Source organism: Camellia sinensis, chromosome 7 (genome assembly GCF_055761805.1).
Source record: "Camellia sinensis isolate YWXY chromosome 7, ASM5576180v1, whole genome shotgun sequence".
NCBI classification, from domain to species: domain Eukaryota; kingdom Viridiplantae; phylum Streptophyta; class Magnoliopsida; order Ericales; family Theaceae; genus Camellia; species Camellia sinensis.
Genome location: NC_138967.1, coordinates 183,274,295 through 183,300,673, shown reverse-complemented (window position 1 = coordinate 183,300,673; position 26,379 = coordinate 183,274,295). Strand labels below are relative to the sequence as shown.

General features: G+C 38.8%; 1 protein-coding gene across 1 annotated transcript; it reads left to right on the top strand.

Moving 5' to 3' along the window:
- The first annotated feature begins 8,529 nt into the window (after window positions 1-8,529).
- Window positions 8,530-25,416, top strand: LOC145796364 (uncharacterized). Its single transcript, XM_082881449.1, has 5 exons — window positions 8,530-8,902; window positions 18,683-18,737; window positions 19,195-19,592; window positions 19,767-19,853; window positions 24,923-25,416. The coding sequence occupies exons 1-5, from the start codon at window positions 8,530-8,532 to the stop codon at window positions 25,414-25,416; spliced, it is 1,407 nt and encodes a 468-aa protein (XP_082737575.1).
- The last annotated feature ends 963 nt before the right edge of the window (window positions 25,417-26,379 follow it).

Here is a 26,379-nt window from a genome sequence, read left to right as displayed (position 1 = left end):
GATTTCACAGCTCAGATCTGTATGGACTGATTTTTTTTATGCTCTTATAGATCTGTTGATGATGTTGTTATTGTTGTTGTTGATGAGTGTGTGTGAATATATGGACTGATTTTTATTTTTTATTTTTATGGACTGATTTCAGAGCTCAGATCTGTATGGACTAATTTTTTTTTTTCTAATTTAAGCCGGGGAATTATCGGGATCAGGGAAACCCGATCCCCGTTGGGGGACGGGGACAGGGACGGGAATGGGAACGGGGACGGGGACGGGGACGGTGATAGGCTCCCCATCGGGGCTTGGGACCGGGGATGGAGAAATTTCTACCATCGAGAATCGGGGACGGGGTGTGTGATCCCCGACCCTGCCCCGGTCCGTTGCCATTCCTAGGTGGTAGGTGATGGGTAGTGATTGGGCAGGGGGTTAGAGAAAGTTGGGCTTAGGATTTGGAGCTTAGGAATAAAGATAAAATTAAAACTTATGATAACATAAAATAGTAATAAAAAAATATAATAGAGTGGAGTCCATAGAAGGAAGTTGAGTGCTAGTAGTCAGTGGGGCTTAGGGGGTTACATGCCCCTCTGAATTTTGGGAATATATATATATATATATATTTAAAATATAAAGAAAATATTTTAAATAAAAAAATTTAATAAAACATTATTTAAAGTGAAATGTTAATGATATTTTTAAAATTATGAGAACAATAATGGTTATTTTGATTAAAAATAAAGAGACTATGATAAGTCATATTATTATCTATGAAAATTTAATATAATGGTGATGTCTATCATTATTGAGTGTTGTTTTGAGAAATTGGTAAAAAACTGATTTTTTTGATTTTTTGACCTTTTTAGTGGTTTTTTTGGCAAAAAGTTGGGTTATTTTGGGTAAAAAAGCTGATTTTTTAAGCTAAAAAAGTTGAAAAGTCAAAAAACTGGCTTTTTTTTGCAACTTCCCAAAAGACCCCGACATGCAAATATAATTAATTTCATTGAAAATATGAAATTTATTAGATTGTTAGTTACATTTGGCATGTGGAGTTTATTCTTCATGTGTTTCTTTTCATTCATAACTAAAATGACCACTATATAATTTATAATCAAGCAACACATCTTCAATTATAAAAATAAATAAATAAATAAATTACAATAGGTTATAGCTAATATCAGAATGAGTCATAACTAACTATTACTTGATATATAGTTATAACCAAAATAATAACCACAAGAAATTATAACTAAATTATGGTCCTGTTTGGTAGAGCTGTGGGAAAGTGATTATAACTTATAGCCTAACAGTTTATAGCTTATAACTGTGAACATAAGTTGATTTTGGCTTATAAATTAAGCTTTTCCTTCCCCACTCAAAGAATAAGTTGATTTTTGACGTACAAAAAACTATAAGCTGTATTGTTAAACTGAACCAAACACATCAAAATAACTTAAATTAAGCTAAAAGCTGAAATAAGTTGGAAATAAGCCCTACCAAACAGGGCCTATATCTAATATGATAATGGGTTATAACTAAAGATTACGAAAATCATAATTGCGACAGATGATAGACACTTTTTTTGCGATATGCTTTATAGAATTTCTCTACTAAAATATATCATTTATGTCTCAACATATCTTTTTTTTTAATTTTCCAATCTACCTATAAAATAGTTACTCCTCAATATTTGTATAAAATTTAATCTCAAATCCTTTAATTTAAAATTCACATTTATCCAAATGAACTCTTAACATTTAAGTTTAGTAATATCTCATTGTTGTTTATTATGAATTTTTTTTTTTAATATTGTCATTAATTTGTGCCCCTCTGTACTGAATTTCTGGTTACGCCACTGCTAGTAGCGATATTATAAAATTAAAAAAAATCATTTATGTTTTGTTTGAATTTTTTAAAAATAAAAAATAAAAAATAAAAGTAAAAACATAAGAAATAATTTTCCCCTTCTTTTTCTAGTTCTCTTTCAACATCCAAATTTTGATAATTTTGGAGATTATGTTTAGATTATGAATTTATATAGAAATTAAAATAATAAAAAAAAAAAACTGACTTTACACACTTTGTTTTTTCTTATTTCCTTTTCAAATGACGATCCAAGTACAGTTGTCTGTCGGATTTGGTTCTTCCAACTTGTGTTTGGCTTCAATATTTCATTTGACTTTGTAAAGCCCATGTTTTAAATGACAATGCAAAAAACACTTTACCAACTCTCATTTTATATTTTCTACTTTTTTGCAACCGTGAACACCAAAAGTTCATACTATTAAATAAATGTTAATTTTATTTATTTATTTATTTGTTGTGATGACTGATAATGCAATGACAACACTTTCTAGAATGTTTTAAATTTAAAGAGTAAAAAAATATGTATTTTCTTGTGTTCAAAACAAGTTCTAATTTTTTTCTTCTTTCCTTATCACCTTGGCCACCAACTCAAATATGTGATGTTTGCACCATATATGTTTTTATTTTTAAAAAATAAACTAGCAAAACTACGACACGCCATTAAAAAAAAAAAATATTTGTGTCAACTGTTATTGGAAAATAAATGGTGGGAAAATTCTAAATTAATCAGATATATGGGTCCAACAAATTCAATCTGTCTCCTGTCTCTGTACAACACTATTATATGGGTCCAACAAAGTCAATTATATTTTTTCCTTTTCTTCTTTTTTGTATTATTGCATGTTGAATTGGACATATTACAAAAAGTCATCCATTTTCGTTAAGGATCCATATATTCACACGCATTTTGGGAACACATAAAAAGCTGCGTTTTGGCTGCAAGCTCAAACGCCAGACGCTTGTTTTTAGGGGTGAGCATGGTCCGGATTGGATCGGGTTAGGATAAAATCAGGACCAATCCGTTATTTACGGTTCCTAAAAAATTGGAACCAATCCAATCCGTTTAAATCATGGAACCAATCCGAACCAATCCATTTAAATACGGATTGGATCGGTTTAGGACCACGGATTCACATAATTAAATAACAAATATATATATATAACACTTGAATTTCATAAAAATATAAACATAGCGCTATATTAGTTCCATAATAGCAACATGTTTTTCTATAATAACGACATACTGTTCTAGAATTTAAACAACCATAAGAAAACTGATTTCACCATAAGTATTTAGACCATTGCAAATTAAAACTTAAAACTAACAAACAAAAGTAATAAAAGAAGATATTATACGATTTTAGGTTTGAGTTTAGATTTTACATAGAATAAGAAAAGATACTATGGGGGAGGATGTATAATAAAAATATAGACTATTTGTATACGGTCCGGATCGGTTCCAATCCGGAACCGTGGGATTCAATCCGGAACCAATCCGTGAACTACGGATTTTTAATTATTCAATCCGGAACCGAACCACGGATTCAAAAAACCAATCCAAACCTATCGGATTGGACTGGACTGGATCGGATTACGGATTTCACGGATTCCTTGCTCAGCCCTACTTGTTTTTTTGGCCACAAGCTCAAATTGATCTGCGATTGTTGTGGTTTTAAGCCGATAGCAAAAATTACGAAACTATCCTCCATGGGTGGAAAATGAGCTACATGGTCTCGTTTGTTTTCAGAGATAAAATGGAGGGGATTGATAGTGAAGAGATTAATAGTGAGGAGATTAAGTAAAATTGTATTTATTTTGATGATAGTTGTTAGTGTAGGTATTGTCAAATTATTTTTATATAAAATAAATATAAAATGATAAAAAAAATTTAAAAAATACAAAAAATTAAACATTAATGTTTAAAAAAAAATACCTAACATGTAAAAAAAATTTAAAATATAAAAATAAAATAAAAAATTTTCAGAAAAAAATAAAACAAATAAAATAATGATTTTTACTTAACAAAAAATTAAACATTAATGTTAAAAAAAAAAAATGCCCGACACGTAAAAAATAAAATAAAAAATAAATAAAAATAAAAAATTTCTAGTCCGCGGGACTGTTTTTCTAATACTAAGTCCTGGAGGCCCATTCGAATCCCTTTGAGGAGGCCTATCCTAATCCGGAGCTCACTATCAATCCCCTCTCTATCTCTCAAAACAAACACAATATTAGTGAGTCCCACCTCACTACCAATCCCAATCCCCCATCTAACTCTCTAAACAAACGGGCCCATGAGTACAAATATGTTTTTCTTGATAAATTGGGTGGAGATATTTTGGTCAATTGATATTAAGGCATGATGACGTGACAACATAAATAAATATTACACAAAAAAGTCAAAAAGTAGTATTTTACCAACTTTCTGTCTTTATGAAAAAGTCAAAAAGCTTGGTTAAAATTCAAAAAATAACTTTTTATCATCTTTTCAAAACACCTCATAATATGTACAGGTTGATTGACATCAATTTGGGAACATGCTAAAAAAGTCAACTTTTTGGCTTTTTATCTTTTTTACACAAAAAAGTCAGTTTTTAACCAATTTTTCAAAACACCGCTTAATATGAGAGAACTTGAGAGGTTTATAAGGCCTATTACGAGTCCCGTTTAGATAAATCAAATTATTTAGTTTGTAGGACCCTGAATGTATATTATCCATGAAAAGAAATTAGTTCAATCTACTAATCATAACTTTTTCATTTCATTGCATTTGTCTCTTAAAAAAAGGAATGATAAATATAATTTTAAAATAGACCAATGCATTTTATTAGAGACAAATGCAATAAAATAAAAATGTTACGATTATTAAATTGACCTAATTTTTTTACAATCGCGATTGGTAGCTCGAAACCGAGTCCAAACGACGTCGTTTTCGGTTTTTTTTTTGCCTTTTCTCTTTGAAGATGATTTCATCATAAGACGAAGTGAGGAACAGAGTTCATCTTCATCAATAAGACAAAGTGAGGAACGAAATCAAAAAAAGACGTCTTTATCTTCTGCCTAAAAAATCTGCTTAAAAGACGTCTTCATCACTTCTGCACTATAAGTCAAAAAAAATTTGCTGGGTTCATCTTCATCATCTCCAGATCAACATCAACATCATCATCATCAACAATTTTTTTTTTTTTTTTTTTTTTTTTTTTTTTTTTTTTTTTTTTCAGATCCAAAACAAGTAAAAAAAACATAAATATACAAAAAATAGATTCAGATCTAGAACTAAAAAAAAAATATACTCATCATCTCCAGATCAACATCATCATATTCTTTAGATCATCATCTTCATATCAACATCATCATCTTTAGATCAGTGATGGCAGTCGCCGGTTCTCTCCTTTTCTTCTCCTCCTCTCTTCCTCTTCTTTCTCTCTTTTTTGTCTTCTGTCTCTCCGTATTCTGATTCAAAAAGCAAGAAAAAGAAAAAGAAAAAGAAAAAAAGAAAAAAGAAAAAAGAGAAACCCAAAATGATGGGTTTCGAGCCGAATTCGGGCCACCGAATTTCGAGCTACGAATCATTTTTCTTTTTTTATAGATGATATGTTGGGGAATTTTCAAAATGGGTTTTCAAATTTATAGTTTATTTTTGGGTGTTTTCAAAACCTTCCTAGGAATGGCAACGGGGCGGGGCGGGGCCGGGGATCACCCTCCCCGTCCCCGATCCCCGATGGTGAACATTGCCCCATCCCCGGCCCCGATCCCCGACGGGGAACCTATTACTCTCCCTATCCCCACCCCCGATCGGGGATCGGGTTTCCCCGACCCCGAAAATTACCCGGCCTAAATTTGTTTCAACAACATGAATAACAACATTAACAACAACAACACAGATCTGAGATCTGAGAGGCACAAAATCATCAATATCATCAACATCAACAACAAATTATTAACATAAAAAAAAAAAAAAATTGATAGAAAAAGACACAGATCTGAGAGGACGACGGAGAAGGGAGGGAGAGAGAGAGAGAGAGAGAGAAACTAGATCTGGTGGTAATCGATCGATCATGGCGCGGCGGTGACGGAGGGAAGAGAGAGGGACAGACTAGTGGCGAGAGAGAGAGAGAGAGAGAGAGAGGGGAGCGGCGTGAGTGAGTGTGAGAGGCTTTGAGTGACGGATGGAGGATCGCCGGTGACGGAGGGAACCGCGGCGGTGACGGAGGGAAGAGAGAGGAACAGACCAGTAGTGGCGAGAGAGAGAGAGAGAGGAGCGGCGTGAGTGAGTACTGTGTGAGATGATGAGAGGCTTTGAGTGTGTCTGTGATGAAACCCTAACCAAGACAACATATGCATATATATATATATATATATATCCAGGGACAAAAGGGTAATTTCAGCTCGGGGACCATGCGGGGCGGGGCCGGGCCGGGGCCGGTTCTGAAACACATATCCCCGTCCCCGGCCCGGATATCATCGGGGATGAATTTTTAAATACCGTCCCCGGCCCGTAGGGGATATTTTTCGGTGAATAACCGCTGAATTCGGGGTCGGGGGGTCGGGTCACCGTCGGTCCGGTTTCAAATTGCCATCCCTAAACCTTTCATGTTTTTATTTGGAAAACATAAAATAAGCTTGGAGACTTTGTCCCACATTGGAAAGAGAGCAAAATATAGAGTACTAAATAAAGTGCTACATAGAATATTCTTTTGAATATGGAATTATGGGATGAAAGCTAGTGTGCATGCATCCACATACTAAGGATGGTGCTTCGCACCATCCGCACCCGCACACGCGAGCATGCGTGGCGTAGGCAGTGGGCTGTGTGGCGTTTGATTGCGCACTTTGCACGGAAGCATCGCGCCATGAAGGCGCTTTCCTATTTGCATCAAACAAGTTGGAGCAATGACATGGATCCGACGTGGATCCAACGTGGCATGGGTGACGGGGAATACAGTTAGCTCAACGTGACAGTGACGTGCCGTCCATTGGCGTACTGCGCACTTTGCACGGAAGCATCGGCGCCATGAGGGCGCTTTTCTATTTGCATCAGACAAGTTAGAACGATGACGTGGATCCAACGTGGCATGGGTGACGGGGAATACAGTTAGCTCCACGTGGCAGTGATGTGTCGTTCGTTAGCGATGAGTCAACCAATCAATCAAACGGTTGTGTGTCTGATTTGGAGCAGGTTGATCATAACCATTGATTGAAGATACGCGTAATTGTACGGATGAGATGGCACCCGATCATGATCAGGTGTGATTAGTCAAGGCGTTTATTCGGTGTGAGAATTATCTGCACCATAGATCGTCGATCCAACGGTCAGATCTGATCGGATGCGATCAAAGGACATGACTATTCGGTTAGGTGCATCAAGGCCTATAAATAGGCTACGAAATCATCCATTTCATTCCATCCAAAAATTCAGAATTCATTCCTTCCAAAAATTCAGAATTCATTCCTGGAATTCTCTCTCTCTTTTCCTCTTGATTTTGAGTTTTCAATTAAGAGTTTCTTAAGTAAATTTTTGCTTTTCTTACTGGTAATCAATTTATGTAGATTTGATTATCAATGTTTTGGTTTTCTTGATTATATCAAGAGTATTCTGATCTACTGTCGTCAGTGGAGATGCCGGTAGACTTGATCATTAGATCAGGCTTCACTGTATCTTGGAGGCAAATTTGCTATAACCCTCTGCACACCTTTTGGTGGATACAAATATTGTCTTTAGGAAAGCGACTTAGTAACGCGACTTGAAGCATCATATTTCTGTTCTACATAAACAAGATCATTGCCAAGTTTTGAAGTGCCAAAGACCACCAATTGAAGAATTCAAGACCATTTGCTCCAACAATCTAAAGACAATATTTGGATATGGCGATGTTTATTCAGAAAATAACTTAAGATTTCATAAAGCTTGACCATTTTGATGATGGAAATTTTCGACGCTGGCAAAAGAAGATGCACTTTTTGCTCACCACTCTCAAAGTGGTCTATGTGCTAACTACTTCCTATCTAACAAAGCAAGAAGACGAGACTGTGGAGCAAACTCGTGCCAGAACCAAATGGGAGAATGACGACTACATTTGTCAAGGACACATTCTGAATGCACTGTCAGATTCTCTATTCGATGTGTATCAATATCTGGAAACGACAAAGTAACTCTGGGACTTATTACAGTCAAAGTACCTCACTGAGGATGCCACCAGTAAGAAATTTCTTATTAGTAATTTTATGCGTTTTACAATGATTGATACAAAGCCCATTATGGAACAATTTCGTGAGATCCAACATATTCTGAGTTAGTTTTGACAAAAGAATATGAACACGGATGAATCTATTGTAGTTTCGTCTATAATAGAGAAACTGTCATCTTCTTGGAAGGATTTTAAGAAAACTCTAAAACACAAAAAGGAAGATCTAACTTTAGAGGAATTGGCTCAACACCTCCAAGTTGAGGAAGGGTCAAGACTTCTTGAAAGTAAAGAAAACCAATTGGCTCAGACTTCTAAGATTCACATGGTGAATGATGGCAAGAGGTTCAACAAAAAGAAGTGTAAGCGTGAACCCTAATCCGAGAAAGATGCTAAGAGGCCGAAAGGCGCTTGCTGGCATTGTGGCAAGCCAGGGCACTTCAGAAATGAATTCCGGTCATATAAGAAGAAGTTAGAAGCATCAAATGCCATGAACAAGTTCATGGCTGTTGTATCTGAGGTGAACATGCTCGAAGATGCTGGTGACTGGTGGATTGACTCAGGAGCAACAATGTCCGTCTGCAACGATAAGAGCCGTTTCACTACTTATGAACAAGTGAGTGATAGAACAGTTCTCTACATGGGCAACTCTTCAACTGTTACTATCAAAGGCAAAGGGACGGTAGATCTAGAGTTTACATCTAGAAAAGTCTTAAGTCTTAATGATGTTTATCATGTACCTGATGTCAGGAAAAACCTTGTATCTAAAAGCCTACTTAATAAGCATGGTTTCAAGTTAGTATTTGAGTCAGACAAATTTGTTCTGTCTAATGGTGGAATTTTTGTTGGGAAGGGCTACCTGTGTAACAACCCTCATACTGTTTACTGATTAGGGACTGATTGATTACCGATAATCACCGATTATTGCTAAACGGAACTGATGATGACTGATAACTGACTGATAATTGAACTGATTTAAGTACTGAACTGACTGACTGAAATTGGAAACCGAATTGATTGTGTACATGTTAGTTAAATTTCATTCTATCTGTTTGACAGTATGATTATCTGTTCATGTTCATATGTTTAAACTGCTAATTGAAGGCCTTATCGGCGGCCGAATCCGAAACCGATTAGTGTTCTATGACCCTCATAATTTATGTGATTTTATAGTACAATTATCTGAAAATTGATTAGGTATGATTAAATTAGATTAAATAAGCTAATTAAAGAGTTTGACTTAATTACCGAATTGCCACCCTTAGTGGTCCACTCAAATACACACACTTGAGCCTTATGTACACACTTGTAGAACATTTCATCAGCCATTTCTTCTTGTCTAGCCGACCTTAGAGAGAGAGAGACTTGAGGAGTTGATTTCATCTCAATTTTGCTTGTGAATCGTTTGGAAATTGAAGAAATTGTTGAAGAGATTGCATGGTTGAGCTCCCTTCTTGAACTACAAGACTTAAGGTAGCTCCATTGTCTTCTTGTTCATGTTTTGAGTTGATTCTTGCATGATTCATGCTTCATTGTAGAACTAAGTCATATTTTGGCTCATTGTTGTTGATTTGAAGCTCAATCTTTGCATGCATGTTAGTATTGATGAGTATGGAGGTTGTAGTCCATGTTTCATCACATGCATGTCCATCTTTTGGTCATACTCCATGAGTTCATCTTATTTTTGAAGGTTTGACCTCTTTTGAAACAGCATCGAAGCTTTGAACATGATTTAAGATCATGCATGTCATGTTTGAAGATTGTTCTTGAAAATGATTTGAAATTGGTTTGAAATTGGGTTTGAATTAAACACCCTTGGGCTTTGATTTCTCAAAATTGAGCTTGAATCATGTTATTCCATGTGTTTATAAGAGTTTTCCAGAAAATGAGCCCAAGAGGATCGGTTTTGAGTTGTTAACAACTTGGTTTTGAGCTTGGAGGTGCAATCTGGGTTTTCCAGATTTTGCACTTCCGCTCGAGCGGATGAAGTACCGCTCGAGCGTATAATTCGAGCATCCAGTATCTCTGCACTGTTCTGCAGTCCGCTCGAGCGGAGGATTGGGCGCTCGAGCGGAGTCAGGTCTCACGCTCGAGCGGGCATCGAGCGGAGATTTCACCCATCCAGTACTTTCATGGTACGCTCGAGCGGGAAAGTTTACGCTCGAGCGGGTACCTTTGTTTCATGTACGCTCGAGCGGGGAAACCTGAGCTCGAGCGGAACTCTGTTTTCTGAAAATACTTTTCAATGTACATCTTTGCATCCTCATCCCATTCTAGGCATTCTTAGGCCCAGATTAAGACATCTTAATGAGGATATAGATGTAGAGCACACCAAGGCAAATTAGGGATTAAGTTATCATCTTTCCCAGCTGTGTAGCTTAGTGTGTGTTCAATCTGTTAACTGTGTAGGGTTGGCGACTGGAGAGACACGCTCTAGCATACTGTAGCCCAGAACTCTGTGAGTAACGATTGTGTAAAGATATGTTCACAAATGATTATTTTCTGAACAACTGAACTGTACTGTTTTCTGAACTGATTACTGTTAACTGAATGAATGTATGTCCTTTATTTCTGAACTGTACTGTGGCATCCTTAGCACCTACTGTTTACTGTTACTGTTACTGTTACAGAGATCTCTGTCGGTTCCCTCGTGGAACCACTACTGTTTACTGACTGATGGCCATCATTACTGTTCGGTCTTTCAAGACCTACTGTTACTGTTATGCTAATGGATGTACCACATATGACTGTTTACTGTACTGAACGACTGAAATACTGATTAAATTGAACTGTTTTCATTACTGTAAGGACATTCATTCTAAACCCCTTTACGCTTTATGTTATTCACTGGGCTTTAGCTCACTGCTCATATATATATGTAGGTGTACAGGCACCAGACCGCAGCTAGAGGCGTCAGGGTTACTCCAGTTTTGTCAAGCCAGCCTTTGTGCCTCACTGTGAGGTTCCGAGTTGCCATGCTATGGCTTGGGGGTGTTTTGTTTGTTTTTTCCCCTTCTGTACTGTTTTACGGTTACTGTTCTGTAGACCGTGTGTTACTGTACTGTTATCTAGGGTCGAGTCCCTAGTCTAAATGATTGTAAATATTGTGTATACTGTTCTGTACTGGTTGTAAATGTATGAATGCATGAAAAATCGTTTTGGCATACAGACTGTCACAGCTCATTGGACATTGTTTAATTACTGTATTGGCTTCCGCCAGGCCCTGCACTCTGTTTTACTATATCACTGTATCTGCAGGCCTTCGGTAATCTCGGATTACTGGCCGGTTACGGTGCTAAACCCATAGGGCCGGGTTTGGGTCGTGACAGAGTGGTATCAGAGCGATACTTACCACGAGTTATACCGCACACACGTGTCCAAATGAGCTATAGGGTGTCCTAGAAAAGTTATTAGGGCATCTCGTGAGCATGATAAGTGTGTGGTTATGTTATGACTGAATACCTGCTAATGTGGTAAACTGTTAAACAAATGACTGCTTATGTTTAAAACTGTTATAACTGCTTATAGTGAAATGGACAATGCAAATGAACCTGAGTCCTCATCTACTGAGGCAAGAATGGAAAGAATGGAAAGAATGATAGAACTGATAACTGCTAGACTGGAACAACAACAGAACCAACAGCCCCCACCTCCTCCTCCTCCGATACAGCCGGAACCTAATGCGAATGTGGATGATGGGGATATTATTGCTCTCACCCATAAGTTCAGTAAAATGAAACCGCCATCCTTTCAGGGAGGCCTTGAACCGTTAAAAGCTGAAGCTTGGGTTCTGGAAACAGAAAAATTATTCGAAGTGTTTCCGTGCTCAGAAGCGAACAAAGTATTGTTAGCTACCTTCACCCTACAAGAAGAGGCCAGAAGGTGGTGGATGTTAATCCGTGATACAAATACTGTTATGACTTGGGCTCAGTTCAAGGAGTCCTTCTTTGAAAAGTACTTCCCTCAGTGTGTCAGGGATAGAAAAGTGACTGAATTTGAACAGCTGAAGCAGGGCACAATGTCCGTTGCAGAGTATGAAACAAAATTTACTGAACTTGCCCGTTATGCGCCGCACATGGTGGATACTGAATATAAGAAGGCCAGAAAATTTGAAGGTGGCCTTAATGTGGCAATACTTGACCGGATAAATGTTTTGAAATTACCGACTTTTGTGGGTGTTCTCGACCGGGCATTGATGGCCGAGTCGAACATTGCAGCGGTGAAGCAATCTGAAACACCAACAGCTGAATGGCATGGTAAAAGGCAGGGTTTCAAATTCAAGAAAGGCAAGCATAACCCGGCCAACAAGAAACAGAATACGGGGTCCACAACTAACCCCAGCCAAGGGAGTGGGTTCATACCACCCTGTCCTGAGTGTGACAAGAAGCACAAGGGGGTCTGCTACAGAGTATCTGGAGCTTGTTACAGGTGTGGCAAGGTGGGCCACATGGTTAAAGACTGCCCCTCTGCTCCACAAGCCAGTAGTAAAGCTGCACCAAGCGCAGCAGCATCGACTGTAGCACTAAAGCCTAACCCCAGAGCTACCGGGAAGGAGCCTGTGAGGCAAGGCCGAGTGTTCGCACTAGTACCGGGAGACGTGCAAAACACTGAGACCATTGTGTCAGGTATCCTCTCTATCTGTATGCAAAATGCATATGTATTGATTGATTCGGGGTCTACGCATTCTTATGTATCGCATGCTTTCTCACGGAAATTGAATAGACCCTTAGAACCTATGAACTATCTGTTAGCCGTATCATCACCCGTAGGGGGATCTATGACATGTGCTTATATGTACCCCGCATGTGAAATCATTGTTGGGGATATGCATCTGTTTATTGATTTACTGCCATTGAACATTGATCATTTTGATGTCATATTGGGAATGGACTGGTTAACAAAATATCATGCCACTATTGACTGTGTGACCAAGCAAGTTGTTTTCCGTCCACCTGGATTGCCTGAATTTGTGTTTAATGGGAGTGGAGTAGTACCTCCTCCGTATTTGATTTCGCCAGTGAAAGCTGTTAAATTAATTAGAAAGGGGTGTAAAGGATATCTGTGTTCTGTACTGACTGTGCCTACTGATGATAGTATTAAAACTGATGTGAATTGTATTCCTATAGTCAGAGAATTTCCAGACGTTTTTCCAGATAACCTTCCAGGAGATTTGACTGACAGGGAGATTGAATTTACCGTTGATGTGATTCCCGGAACACAACCAGTTTCTAAAGCTCCATACAGAATGGCTCCAACTGAACTGAAAGAATTGAAAGTACAACTACAGGAACTGCTGGATAAGAAGTTTATCAGACCTAGCACTTCGCCATGGGGTGCTCCTGTTTTGTTTGTCAAGAAGAAAGATGGCTCACTAAGACTGTGCATTGACTACCGTGAACTGAATAAGGTAACTGTAAAGAATAAATACCCATTACCGCGTATTGATGATTTATTTGATCAGTTACAGGGTGCACAAGTGTTTTCCAAAATCGATCTCCGATCGGGGTATCATCAACTGAAGGTTAAACCAGATGACATTGATAAAACTGCTTTTAGAACGAGGTATGGACATTACGAATTTTTAGTTATGCCTTTTGGAGTCACGAACGCACCGGCTGCCTTTATGGACCTCATGAACAGAATTTTTAAACCATACCTTGATGACTTTATTGTTGTATTTATCGATGACATATTGATTTACTCTAAAAGTATAGAACAGCATGAACATCATCTGAGACTTGCCCTGCAAACTTTAAGGGAACAGAAACTGTATGCTAAACTGTCTAAATGTGAATTTTGGCTTGACCATGTTATGTTTTTGGGGCATGTTGTTAGCAAAAACGGAATTTCTGTTGATCCGCAGAAAATTGAAGCTGTAGTGAACTGGCCTAGACCAACAAATGTGACTGAAGTCCGAAGCTTTTTGGGATTGGCTGGATATTACAGAAGATTTGTCAAAGATTTCTCCAAAATTGCCCTACCACTGACACAGTTAACACAAAAGGGGACATCATTTGACTGGACTGACCAAAGGGAATCTGCCTTCCAGGAGTTGAAAACTCGATTAGTGACTGCACCTGTTCTGACTTTACCTTCAGGTACGGATGGTTATACTGTATTTAGTGATGCTTCTCATAAGGGTCTGGGGTGTGTTTTAATGCAGAATGGGAGAGTTATTGCTTATGCTTCCCGACAGTTGAGACCACATGAAAAGAACTACCCGACCCATGACCTGGAACTTGCTGCAGTGGTGTTTGCACTGAAAATTTGGCGTCACTATCTGTATGGGGTGACATGTGAAGTATACACCGACCACAAGAGCTTAAAGTATTTCTTCACACAGAAAGAACTGAACATGAGACAGCGGAGATGGCTAGAACTGATTAAAGACTATGACCTACAGATACTGTACCATCCGGGAAAAGCCAATACCGTTGCTGATGCATTGAGCCGAAAATCGATTGGAAACTTAGCCTGTTTGCTTACAGGACAGAAAGAGTTGCTTTGTGACCTCGAAAAATCTGAAATTGGAATTGTTTTGAGAGAACAAGGTGGAATCTTAGCTGCTATTTCTGCTCAACCGGCACTGATTGAAGAGGTTAAAGAAAAACAGCAACTGGATGATTTCTTGAAGAAGATCATCGAGGAAAGAGAATCCAAACAGAGACCGGGATTCAAATTTGAGAATAATGTACTGAAATTTCGAGAAAGACTGTGTGTACCAAATGATACTGAACTGAAAAGAAGAGTTCTGCAAGAAGGCCACAATTCGAAATTGTCTATCCATCCGGGGAATACGAAAATGTACCAAGATCTGAAACAGAATTTCTGGTGGCCGGGAATGAAGAAAGAAATTGCTGATTTTGTATCCAAATGTCTTCATTGCCAACAGGTCAAAGCTGAACATCAACGACCTGCCGGACTATTGCAACCCCTACCCATGCCAGAGTGGAAATGGGAGCATATCACGATGGATTTTATCGTTGGATTACCTCGCTCCAGAAAAGGTATGGATTCAATTTGGGTTATTGTTGATAGACTAACCAAATCTGCTCACTTCTTACCTGTCAAGACAATCTATAATGCGGACAAATTGGCTGTTATCTATATTGATGAAATTGTAAGACTGCATGGAGTGCCTGTGTCTATTGTTTCTGACAGGGATTCGAAGTTTACATCGAGGTTTTGGCAAAGCCTACAAACTGCACTGGGTACTGAACTGAGACTGAGTAGTGCCTATCATCCTCAGACAGATGGCCAATCAGAAAGGACCATCCAAACTCTGGAGGATTTACTGAGAATGTGTGTCATTGATTTTCAGGGAGACTGGGAAAGTCATCTGCCATTAGCTGAATTCGCCTACAACAACAGCTACCATTCGAGTATAGGTATGGCGCCCTTCGAGGCATTGTATGGCAGAAAATGTAGATCTCCAATCTGCTGGGCAGAAGTTGGAGATGGGCCTTTGCTTGGGCCCGAGATTGTGTATGAAACAACTGAAAAAGTGAAACTGATACAGCAAAGACTAAAAACTGCACAGAGCAGACAGAAAAGTTATGCAGATGTTAGGAGACGGGACAGAGAGTATGAAGTGGGTGATCACGTTTTTGTGAAAGTGACACCAATGAAAGGCCAGACTCGTTTTGGAGTCAAAGGCAAGTTAGCACCGAGATACGTCGGACCATATGAGATCATTGAGAAAATCAATCCGGTGGCGTATCAAGTTGCGCTTCCTCCTGAAATGGAGCATATGCATAACGTCTTCCACATTTCTATGTTAAGAGATTATCTCCGGGATCCCTTCCATGTGATTGAGCCTACTCGGATAGTGTTGAGTGATGACTACACTTACGAGGAACGGCCTATACAGATTGTAAACCGACGAATCAAGAAACTGAGGAACAAAGAGATCCCGTTAGTGAAAGTTGACTGGCAAAACCACGGTGGCGTGTATGCCACTTGGGAAAGGGAAGATGACATGGCCAAACGATATCCTGAACTGTTTCCACTAAATCCTGTTTTCTTCCAGAATGAAGGTAACTCGAGTTTAGAGGACTAAACTCTTTATAAGGAGGGGAGACTGTAACAACCCTCATACTGTTTACTGATTAGGGACTGATTGATTACCGATAATCACCGATTATTGCTAAACGGAACTGATGATGACTGATAACTGACTGATAATTGAACTGATTTAAGTACTGAACTGACTGACTGAAATTGGAAACCGAATTGATTGTGTACATGTTAGTTAAATTTCATTCTATCTGTTTGACAGTATGATTATCTGTTCATGTTCATATGTTTAAACTGCTAATTGAAGGCCTTATCGGCGGCCGAATCCGAAACCGATTAGTGTTCTATGACCCTCATAATTTATGTGATTTTATAGTACAATTATCTGAAAATTGATTAGGTATGATTAAATTAGATTAAATAAGCTAATTAAAGAGTTTGACTTAATTACCGAATTGCCACCCTTAGTGGTCCACTCAAATACACACACTTGAGCCTTATGTACACACTTGTAGAACATTTCATCAGCCATTTCTTCTTGTCTAGCCGACCTTAGAGAGAGAGAGACTTGAGGAGTTGATTTCATCTCAATTTTGCTTGTGAATCGTTTGGAAATTGAAGAAATTGTTGAAGAGATTGCATGGTTGAGCTCCCTTCTTGAACTACAAGACTTAAGGTAGCTCAATTGTCTTCTTGTTCATGTTTTGAGTTGATTCTTGCATGATTCATGCTTCATTGTAGAACTAAGTCATATTTTGGCTCATTGTTGTTGATTTGAAGCTCAATCTTTGCATGCATGTTAGTATTGATGAGTATGGAGGTTGTAGTCCATGTTTCATCACATGCATGTCCATCTTTTGGTCATACTCCATGAGTTCATCTTATTTTTGAAGGTTTGACCTCTTTTGAAACAGCATCGAAGCTTTGAACATGATTTAAGATCATGCATGTCATGTTTGAAGATTGTTCTTGAAAATGATTTGAAATTGGTTTGAAATTGGGTTTGAATTAAACACCCTTGGGCTTTGATTTCTCAAAATTGAGCTTGAATCATGTTATTCCATGTGTTTATAAGAGTTTTCCAGAAAATGAGCCCAAGAGGATCGGTTTTGAGTTGTTAACAACTTGGTTTTGAGCTTGGAGGTGCAATCTGGGTTTTCCAGATTTTGCACTTCCGCTCGAGCGGATGAAGTACCGCTCGAGCGTATAATTCGAGCATCCAGTATCTCTGCACTGTTCTGCAGTCCGCTCGAGCGGAGGATTGGGCGCTCGAGCGGAGTCAGGTCTCACGCTCGAGCGGGCATCGAGCGGAGATTTCACCCATCCAGTACTTTCATGGTACGCTCGAGCGGGAAAGTTTACGCTCGAGCGGGTACCTTTGTTTCATGTACGCTCGAGCGGGGAAACCTGAGCTCGAGCGGAACTCTGTTTTCTGAAAATACTTTTCAATGTACATCTTTGCATCCTCATCCCATTCTAGGCATTCTTAGGCCCAGATTAAGACATCTTAATGAGGATATAGATGTAGAGCACACCAAGGCAAATTAGGGATTAAGTTATCATCTTTCCCAGCTGTGTAGCTTAGTGTGTGTTCAATCTGTTAACTGTGTAGGGTTGGCGACTGGAGAGACACGCTCTAGCATACTGTAGCCCAGAACTCTGTGAGTAACGATTGTGTAAAGATATGTTCACAAATGATTATTTTCTGAACAACTGAACTGTACTGTTTTCTGAACTGATTACTGTTAACTGAATGAATGTATGTCCTTTATTTCTGAACTGTACTGTGGCATCCTTAGCACCTACTGTTTACTGTTACTGTTACTGTTACAGAGATCTCTGTCGGTTCCCTCGTGGAACCACTACTGTTTACTGACTGATGGCCATCATTACTGTTCGGTCTTTCAAGACCTACTGTTACTGTTATGCTAATGGATGTACCACATATGACTGTTTACTGTACTGAACGACTGAAATACTGATTAAATTGAACTGTTTTCATTACTGTAAGGACATTCATTCTAAACCCCTTTACGCTTTATGTTATTCACTGGGCTTTAGCTCACTGCTCATATATATATGTAGGTGTACAGGCACCAGACCGCAGCTAGAGGCGTCAGGGTTACTCCAGTTTTGTCAAGCCAGCCTTTGTGCCTCACTGTGAGGTTCCGAGTTGCCATGCTATGGCTTGGGGGTGTTTTGTTTGTTTTTTCCCCTTCTGTACTGTTTTACGGTTACTGTTCTGTAGACCGTGTGTTACTGTACTGTTATCTAGGGTCGAGTCCCTAGTCTAAATGATTGTAAATATTGTGTATACTGTTCTGTACTGGTTGTAAATGTATGAATGCATGAAAAATCTTTTTGGCATACAGACTGTCACAGCTCATTGGACATTGTTTAATTACTGTATTGGCTTCCGCCAGGCCCTGCACTCTGTTTTACTGTATCACTGTATCTGCAGGCCTTCGGTAATCTCGGATTACTGGCCGGTTACGGTGCTAAACCCATAGGGCCGGGTTTGGGTCGTGACAACCTGTATTAGGGAATGTTCAAATTTAACATTATCAATAATATGTCTATTTCTGCTTATATTGTTGATTCTCTTTCTTTATGACATGCTCGTTTAGGTTATGTTAATATTAGGAAAATACGTGATATGGTTAATTTAGATTTAATTCCTATGTATGACATTAATATGATTGAAAAATGTAAATTTTGTGTGCAATCTAAAATTACTCGTATTCTATTTCTTAAAGTAGATAAAACCACATCTCTGCTTGAACTTGTGCATAGTGATGCATGTGACATGTATAGTACCCCTACTAGAGATGTTAAGAAATATTTTGTAACATTCATTGATGATTTTTCTAAGTACTGTTATATTTATCTTTTGCATTCAAAAGATGAGATGCTTGATAAATTTCAGATTTTTAAGACAGAAGTAGAAAATCAGTGTAATGTCAAAATAAAGAGACTTAGGTTTGATAGAGGCAGTGAATACCATTTTTTCAGAATATTATGAAAATGTTGGTATTATTTATGAGAAATCTGCACTCTACACACCACAACAAAATAGAGTAGTTGAAAGAAAGAATAGGACATTAACAAAAATGATTAATGCTATGCTTTCTTACTCCAGTTTAAGTTCTGGTTTTTGGGGTGAAGCCTTGCTCATTGCCTGTCACATACTCAATAGAATTCCTCTAAAGGGAAGAAATGTTACTCCTTATGAATTTTGGAAAAACAAGAAACCTAATCTTGATTACTTGAAAATATGGAACTGTAGAGCAATAGTCAGATTGCCTGAACCAAAAAGGAAGAAATTAGGTGAAAAGGGAATTGAATGCATATTCCTTGGCTATGCTATACATAGCAAAGCATATAAATTTCTAGTAATAGATCCCAATGGTTTAGTGGAAACAAATATCATCATTGAATCACGTGATGCGGTATTTTATGAGAATCGTTTCATAATCATTCCAAGGTTGAATTCTAATCAAGAAGATGAATCAATTCCTTTGATGTCTACAGAGAAAAGTGAATGACATGAACCCATTGAGTCTAATGAACCTAATGAGCCTGTTGAGCTAAGGAGGAGTAAGAGGACTAGGACTGCGAAGTCATTTGGTCCTGATTTCATAGTTTACCTTGTAGAAGGAACTAGAAAAGCTTATTGTAAGTAAACAATGATTTCTTTGAATATGGATTCAGATCCATTATCTTTTGAGAAAGCTATGAAGTCTCAAGATGTTGCTTTCTGGAAAGAAACAATAAACGATGAGATGGATTCTATCATGGGTGACAATACCTAGATACTTGTTAATTTGCCACTTAGATGTAGACATCCCATTTTTGACCGCCCTTAAGACTTGGGCACTACTGATGGTTTGCTTGGTGATGAAAGATGTGCAGGGCAAAGGTTCAATCTCTTCGGTAAGGAGAGAGCCAAATCCCAACTTCACATCCCTTTTGGACCAAAACTATTTTGAATGGTTTTTAGATCTTAAAACCCTCTCTTTCAAAACATTTTTGAAATAAAGTTTCTGCGATGTTCCGAGGCTCATATTTTGGCAAATGTTGCGCTTTTCGGTAAACCGAGCAAGGACAAAGTGGAAATGAATGAAAGAGAGATGAAATCTTTGAAAAGTCTTTCAAAACACCTTGCTCAGGGGTTTGAAATTGAAGAAAAGAGGAGAAAAGGGGAGAAACCAAGTTGGAGAAGAAGTTCGGCAAGGATCCGGGTAGGAGAGAGAGTTGAACAGCCCTCGCTGAATCGGGCTTATTCATTTACATACTTGGATTTTAGCTATGAGGCCACCACCATTGGAAATCTTACTTTTGGGGCTTCATTTTTCACTCAAGAATCTCCTAAAGCCAAGTCCGGCTGGGGGAGATGTGGTTGGTTGAAGTAGAGGATTAATCTGGTTGGATCGAATCTGAGCGGTTTCACCAAAACGGGTATAACTTTTTTCATAGGAGGAATTTTAATGCAAGTTTTACGCCATTGGAAAGCTAACTTCTGGGGCTTCAATCTAGACATCCACCGACCATTTTTTGGCCTTGGTAGCCATATACCGGCCACCAATTTAGCCGGCCGGCCAGAAAAATAGCAGGCCGACCATTTATAGTAGCCGACCGACCATTTATTTGGCCGATTGTCTCCTTTTCTGGCCGGTACCTCTTTTTTGCCTTTTCCAGGCATGGTGCAAGCCAGCTGTGTCAGCTGGAGCGCACGGACCCTCCCCCCCATATACATGTGTGGCTGTTTTGAACCTTTGCACCCTTTTACTCAAGCTTCTCATGGAAGCTTGACCTCTTTTGGTCTAACTTCTTAAGAAAGCTTGACCCTTTGTCTTAGCTTCCTCAAGAAGCTTCGACCTTTGGGTTAGCTTCCCTTGGAAGCTTGACCCTCTTGACCCTTTTATATTAGCTTCTCTAAGAAGTTTAGCACCATTGCCTTGTCTATATAAGGAGACCTTCCCTCTCCTTTGAAGGGGTTCAGCAAAAACCAGACCTAATTACATATATCTCTGATATATATCACCCTCTCTCTCTATATCTCTCTCTCTCTCTCTTCATTTGTGTGTGTTAGAGGGACTAAAAGGGTGATTTGTTCTTAGTTTTGCACTAAGTCACCTAGCATTACACCATACTTCAACTTTGGAGGTGTTGAGAGGTTGTTCTTGGAGTTTTGGGCTGGTTTTGATCAGAAGAAGGTGGCTGCACTTGCTGTTCTTGAAGTGTTCTTCAAGGGTAACACTATTGCTTTATTTTTCCCAATCTTGCACTAGTCTTTGACCTACCTTGCACACTGATTTAAGCTTTGTGTATAACTGAAAAAAGTTTTGTATTTGCATGCTTAACATGTTTGTTTAAGGTCATTTTGGTGTTGGGGGTCGTCCACCCCCTCTTAGGCCTTGTTTGGCCTCATTTTGAGCCTTATTGGTTGAGCTTTAGAACTTTCATATATTGGCCTTCTCACCACTGAAATCTAGAGGGTTTTCAGTGGTGATGAAGTGGTTTTGAGGTCTTATATAGGGGAGGGACACCCCTCTCCCTTTATTGTCTCATTTGCTTGTGTTTTGGCTCATAAGGGTAGCATGTATGCCTAACTTTGTTTGGCTTCATTTCAGAGGTTATTTGGTGTTCATTTAGCATGTTTTACCTCTATCCCATGTTGGTTTGTTGACCCCTTGCATGCATAATACACTTGCCTTGTATTCTTCCATTTTGTCTAGAAATACATCTTGCCTTTGGACCATCATGCTTGCATGCTTTAGCTTAGCTTTGTGAAGTTTTTGGTCATGTTTTAACATGTTTAAGGTCTGTCTTGAGTCTTTGGAGCCATGCTGGCCATGCTTTATATAGCCTCTTTGTATTCTAGCTTGTTGGCTTTGGGTGCGTGAGTCGTTAGCATGCCTCATTTGGTCTATTTTAGTGATTTGGAATCATTTGTCATGCCATTTTAGTTCATGTTTTATGCCTACATGCTTGCATTTGTTACCCTTTTAATGCCTTGAAGAGTTGTGGTCTTATGCTCCATGTTTGGGCTTTGGTGTATGTCTCTTTGTTTAAGTCATTTGGGATGCCATTTATGTGGGTTTTGGGGCTCATTCTAACATACCATAGCTCTGATTTTTGTTGGTCTAATGCCCATGTTTGTCTCTTTTATGGATGCTTAGAGTTGCCTCTTTCATGCCTTAGGTGATGGGCCTTGGGGCATGCATGCTTGCATATGTGATTTGTGCTCTTGTTGCATCATTTTGGCCACTGTTATGGACAAGGCTGAGGTCTGTCCACCTATAGTATAAGACCATGGGTCATGCATTTGCATTTTGTTGTATGCTCATTACATTGCATGGTTGTTGCATCCTTGTAGTTAGTGCATTGTTGCATGCCTATCACTTTGCATAATTGCCTATCTAGGTTGCATTGTAGTGTTGCATACTTGTCATATTTCCATGGTGTTTGCATGATATGTTACATTGCTCATGTTGCATTGCATTAATTACATGTTTTCGCATTGCATTTTGTGTACATGCATTGCATTATGTTTGGTTTGGGGTGTCAAACCAAACATGAGGAATGAGGTGTGTTTGTACTTAAAGTGACGAAACACGTCTCACTCCTCGGTCGCCAACGCCCTTGATCTCAACATGATAGGGCGTGAGGCATCCATTTGCTTTGTTGCATGCATTTATATTGATTTGTAAATTTGGTGCCTTTGGCCATCATGCATCGAAATGCGTGATTGGTGGCCCGAGAACCGAGGCCCACACTCCCTTGAGTCCACAACATGATAGGGAGAGTGGACATGCACATATTGTCTTGAAAATTCCATACCATGCCTTGTCTGTCCTCTGTTGCTGTCAAACTAGTATTCTGCAGGCATAAATGGCCGGCCGACCACTTGAAGTGCCGACCGACCATCAGTGTCCAACTGGTGGCCCAGTCTTTGTCCGATAAGAACATTCTCATGGCCGGTGGCATCCCATAACACTTAGGGAGTGATCCAGAAGGGTCTTGGAAATTTTCATGAACTTCAGAGGAGCAAGGCAGTGTAAACAGAGGCAACAGTGGCATGGTACCGGGTTTCCGAGCAAAGCGAGTCAAGCATGCATCATCCACGCATTCCGAGGCAGAGCTGTGGCGATCTCTTTAGTTTTATATTTAGACTGTTTCTGTAATTAATTTGTTGATTAATTAGAAGTTTTGTAATTAATTAATTAGTTAGTCGGCTAGTTAATTAGTTAAATCTGTATTATTTATTCGGACTCTCTGCGAGAGGGCAACGTTGTAATAAGTGTGCGTGTGTGTGATGCATGTCTTCTAACCCCACGTCTTTCTCCTTTTTATTTACCAACTTATGATGGTTAGATTAGGGCATGTTTCAATTAGCATACTTATGCTTGCATGTTTGCATCATTCACCTGTATTGCATGCACTGGGCTCGGCGCATCATACTAACTGCATTTGTATTTCAATTCTAAGTTAAATGCGTGTTAGCTGTATCATCATCATATGCCATCTTAGAATAGGCGAGCCTATTGTAGTTGCATCTTGCATGTGTTGCATTAGACATCTTAACATGAACTAGGATCATGCATTTGATTACTAACTAGTTTCTGTTTTGGCTTGGAGTACTAAGTAAGCTCTTATGCTTTAGCATCTTGCATGCGTGTGAGTGTTGCCATATTAGCATGCTTACCATGAGGCTATATGCTTATGTGATATATCTGCTTGAATGCCTGTGGGTGAAGGTTGGGTTATCTAAATTGGAATAATGCATTGACTATGAGTTTTAAGCCCATTAAACAATGGCAAAACCATCTTTTCTAAGCCCACTTGAGGGTGGCAAAACCTGTATTTTAGCCTACTTGCGAGTAGCAAACCGTTTTCAAAACAAACATGAAATGCTTTGTCCCAATTCAGGCGACTCAATCTATACTTGTTATGCTGTGCGCATCACATAGTAAATCTAGGCTAATAACCGGAATAAGAACGCATAATTTTTTCAAAACAAGATATCATGGTTAGTAGACGCCGATCTTCGGATCGGGTGAGAGGGGGTGCTCATAGCTGACCTTCCTCAATCGTACCCAAGTTCTCGAGCCGAGGCAACTTTGGTGATGACGGATACGTGGCCTTAGGCAAACGAGTCAGGATTTTCTAAATTCCCCAAAAATAAAATATTTAGGTGGCAACTCTGCATCTGGTAAAGCAGTCCATGTTTGGCACTTCTTTACAAAAATCTATTTTCCAAAACGATTTGCTGGATTTGGACTCTTTGGTTCAGATTAAGAATCGCGACAATTTGAGAATCCGAACTGTAGTAAGTCCAAATGAACAGAACGGGACTCACCCTCCCGGGGCGTTCGGGGACGTCTACACTAGATCTAAACCAATTGGTTGTAAATGGATTTTCAAAAGGAAAATGAAAGTTGATGGCACAATTGAAAAGTTTAAAGCAAGATTAGTTATTAACGGATTTACTCAAAAAGAGGGTATTGATTATTTTGATACATATGTTCCGGTGGCTAGAATCGCCACCATTTGAGTGTTGATTGCCTTAGCCTCAATCTACAAGCCTGAAATCCATCAAATGAATGTTAAGATCGCTTTCCTAAATGTAGAGTTAGATGAGGAAATCTACATGCAACAACCGGAAGGATTTGTTGTATAGGGTCAAGAACACAATGTATGTAAACTCGTGAAGTCACTTTATGGACTGAAACAAGCTTCAAAATAGTGGCATAAGAAATTTGACATAGTAATAGTGTAAAATGGTTTTAGGATACATGAATTTGATAAGTGTGTGTACAGTAAGTTTACTGGTAATAAAGGTGTAATTATATGTCTATATGTAGATGACATGCTTATTTTTGGTACTGACAATGATGTCATTGAAAGTACTAAAAGTTTCTTGTTGTCTAGCTTTAGTATGAAAGACATGGGCTTGGCTGATATAATTCTGGATATTAAGATCAAACGAGAGGACAATAATTTGATTCTAACCCAGTCGCACTATATTGAAAAAATTCTTAAGAAATTTAACCAATATAATTGTACACCCATGTCTACACTTTTTAATTCAAATTTGAAATTGTATCCTAATACTAGAAGAGCTGTTGATCAGCTAGAATACTCAAGAGTAATAGGTAGCCTGATGTATGTCATGACTTGCACTGGACCTTATATTGTATTTGCAGTGGGAAAACATAGTAGATACATTAGTAACCCTAGTAGTGTGCATTGGCATGTTGTTAACCGAGTACTTAGGTACTTGAGGAAAACAATAGACTATGGAATAGTCCATAATGGCTATCCAACAGTGCTGGATTCATGGATGCTAGTTGGATAACTGACCGCGAAGATCACTTGTTCACGAGTGGTTGGATTTTTACTATTGGAGGAGGAGCTATCTCCTGGGGTTCTAAGAAGCAAACATGCATAACAGACTTAACCATGGCGTCAGAGTTTGTAGCATTAGCATCTTGTAGCAAAGAGGCAGAGTGGCTATGGAATCTCTCGTTAGAGATTAAGATATGGCCAAAACCTATGCCACCAATATCTTTGCTTTGTGATAGTGAAGTAACTCTATCACGAGCTTATAGCCATGTCTATAATGGAAAGTCTAGGCATATAGGGCTGAGACATAGTTGTGTTAGACAGTTAATCACAGAAGGTGAGATTACCATTAGTTATGTAAAGTCAAGTGAAAACTTGGCAGACCCCTTAACAAAGGGAGTTGCAAGGGATTTGGTGTAGAAAACATCAAAGGGGATGGGTCTTAAGCCCATTTAACATAATTATTCCTGGTGGAAACTCAACTCAACGCTTGATACGCTTGAAGAAACATCAAGTCTTGAGTTCAATGAGCCCAAGTACACCATATATCGTGATTGCAAGCACTTAGTTTTATTTCATTTTCATCCCAAGGTTGAAGTGCTTGGTACCTGTAATGTGGAAAGAAGAGAATGAGTTAACAAACTCCTAATAAGCTTACAACTGGGTTGTTAGGGTATTATAAATTACAGGGGTACTCTCAGTAAGCTTACTTATGTGAGTGTAGGAGGTGGTGCCGCTTCCTATGAGTCCAAGGGCTTGACTCTAGAGCGCTCATGAAACAGGATATAGACACAAGGCCAATCCACGTGTCGGTTTGTTTGAATACTTAAGGTAACCTGTACTGTGCATGAGACATGTCCTGTTAGTCGTATAAGATCGCTAGTTCAAAGACAAGTCTACTATGCCATATTGAATAACTTTGAGATGTCTTCACTAAGTGAATGATTCAAATCGTAAGATATCTTCACCTATGCAT

What these genes read in the sequence shown, in the direction of transcription:
- LOC145796364 (XM_082881449.1), top strand. Translation starts at nt 8,530, where the DNA reads ATGAACAAGTTCATGGCTGTTGTATCTGAGGTGAACATGCTCGAAGAT. An exon ending in AATTTAGATTTAATTCCTAT is followed by an intron (nt 18,738 to 19,194) that starts GTATGACATTAA and finishes TTCTTACTCCAG; the next exon opens with TTTAAGTTCTGGTTTTTGGG. An exon ending in TTTGATGTCTACAGAGAAAA is followed by an intron (nt 19,593 to 19,766) that starts GTGAATGACATG and finishes ATATGGATTCAG; the next exon opens with ATCCATTATCTTTTGAGAAA.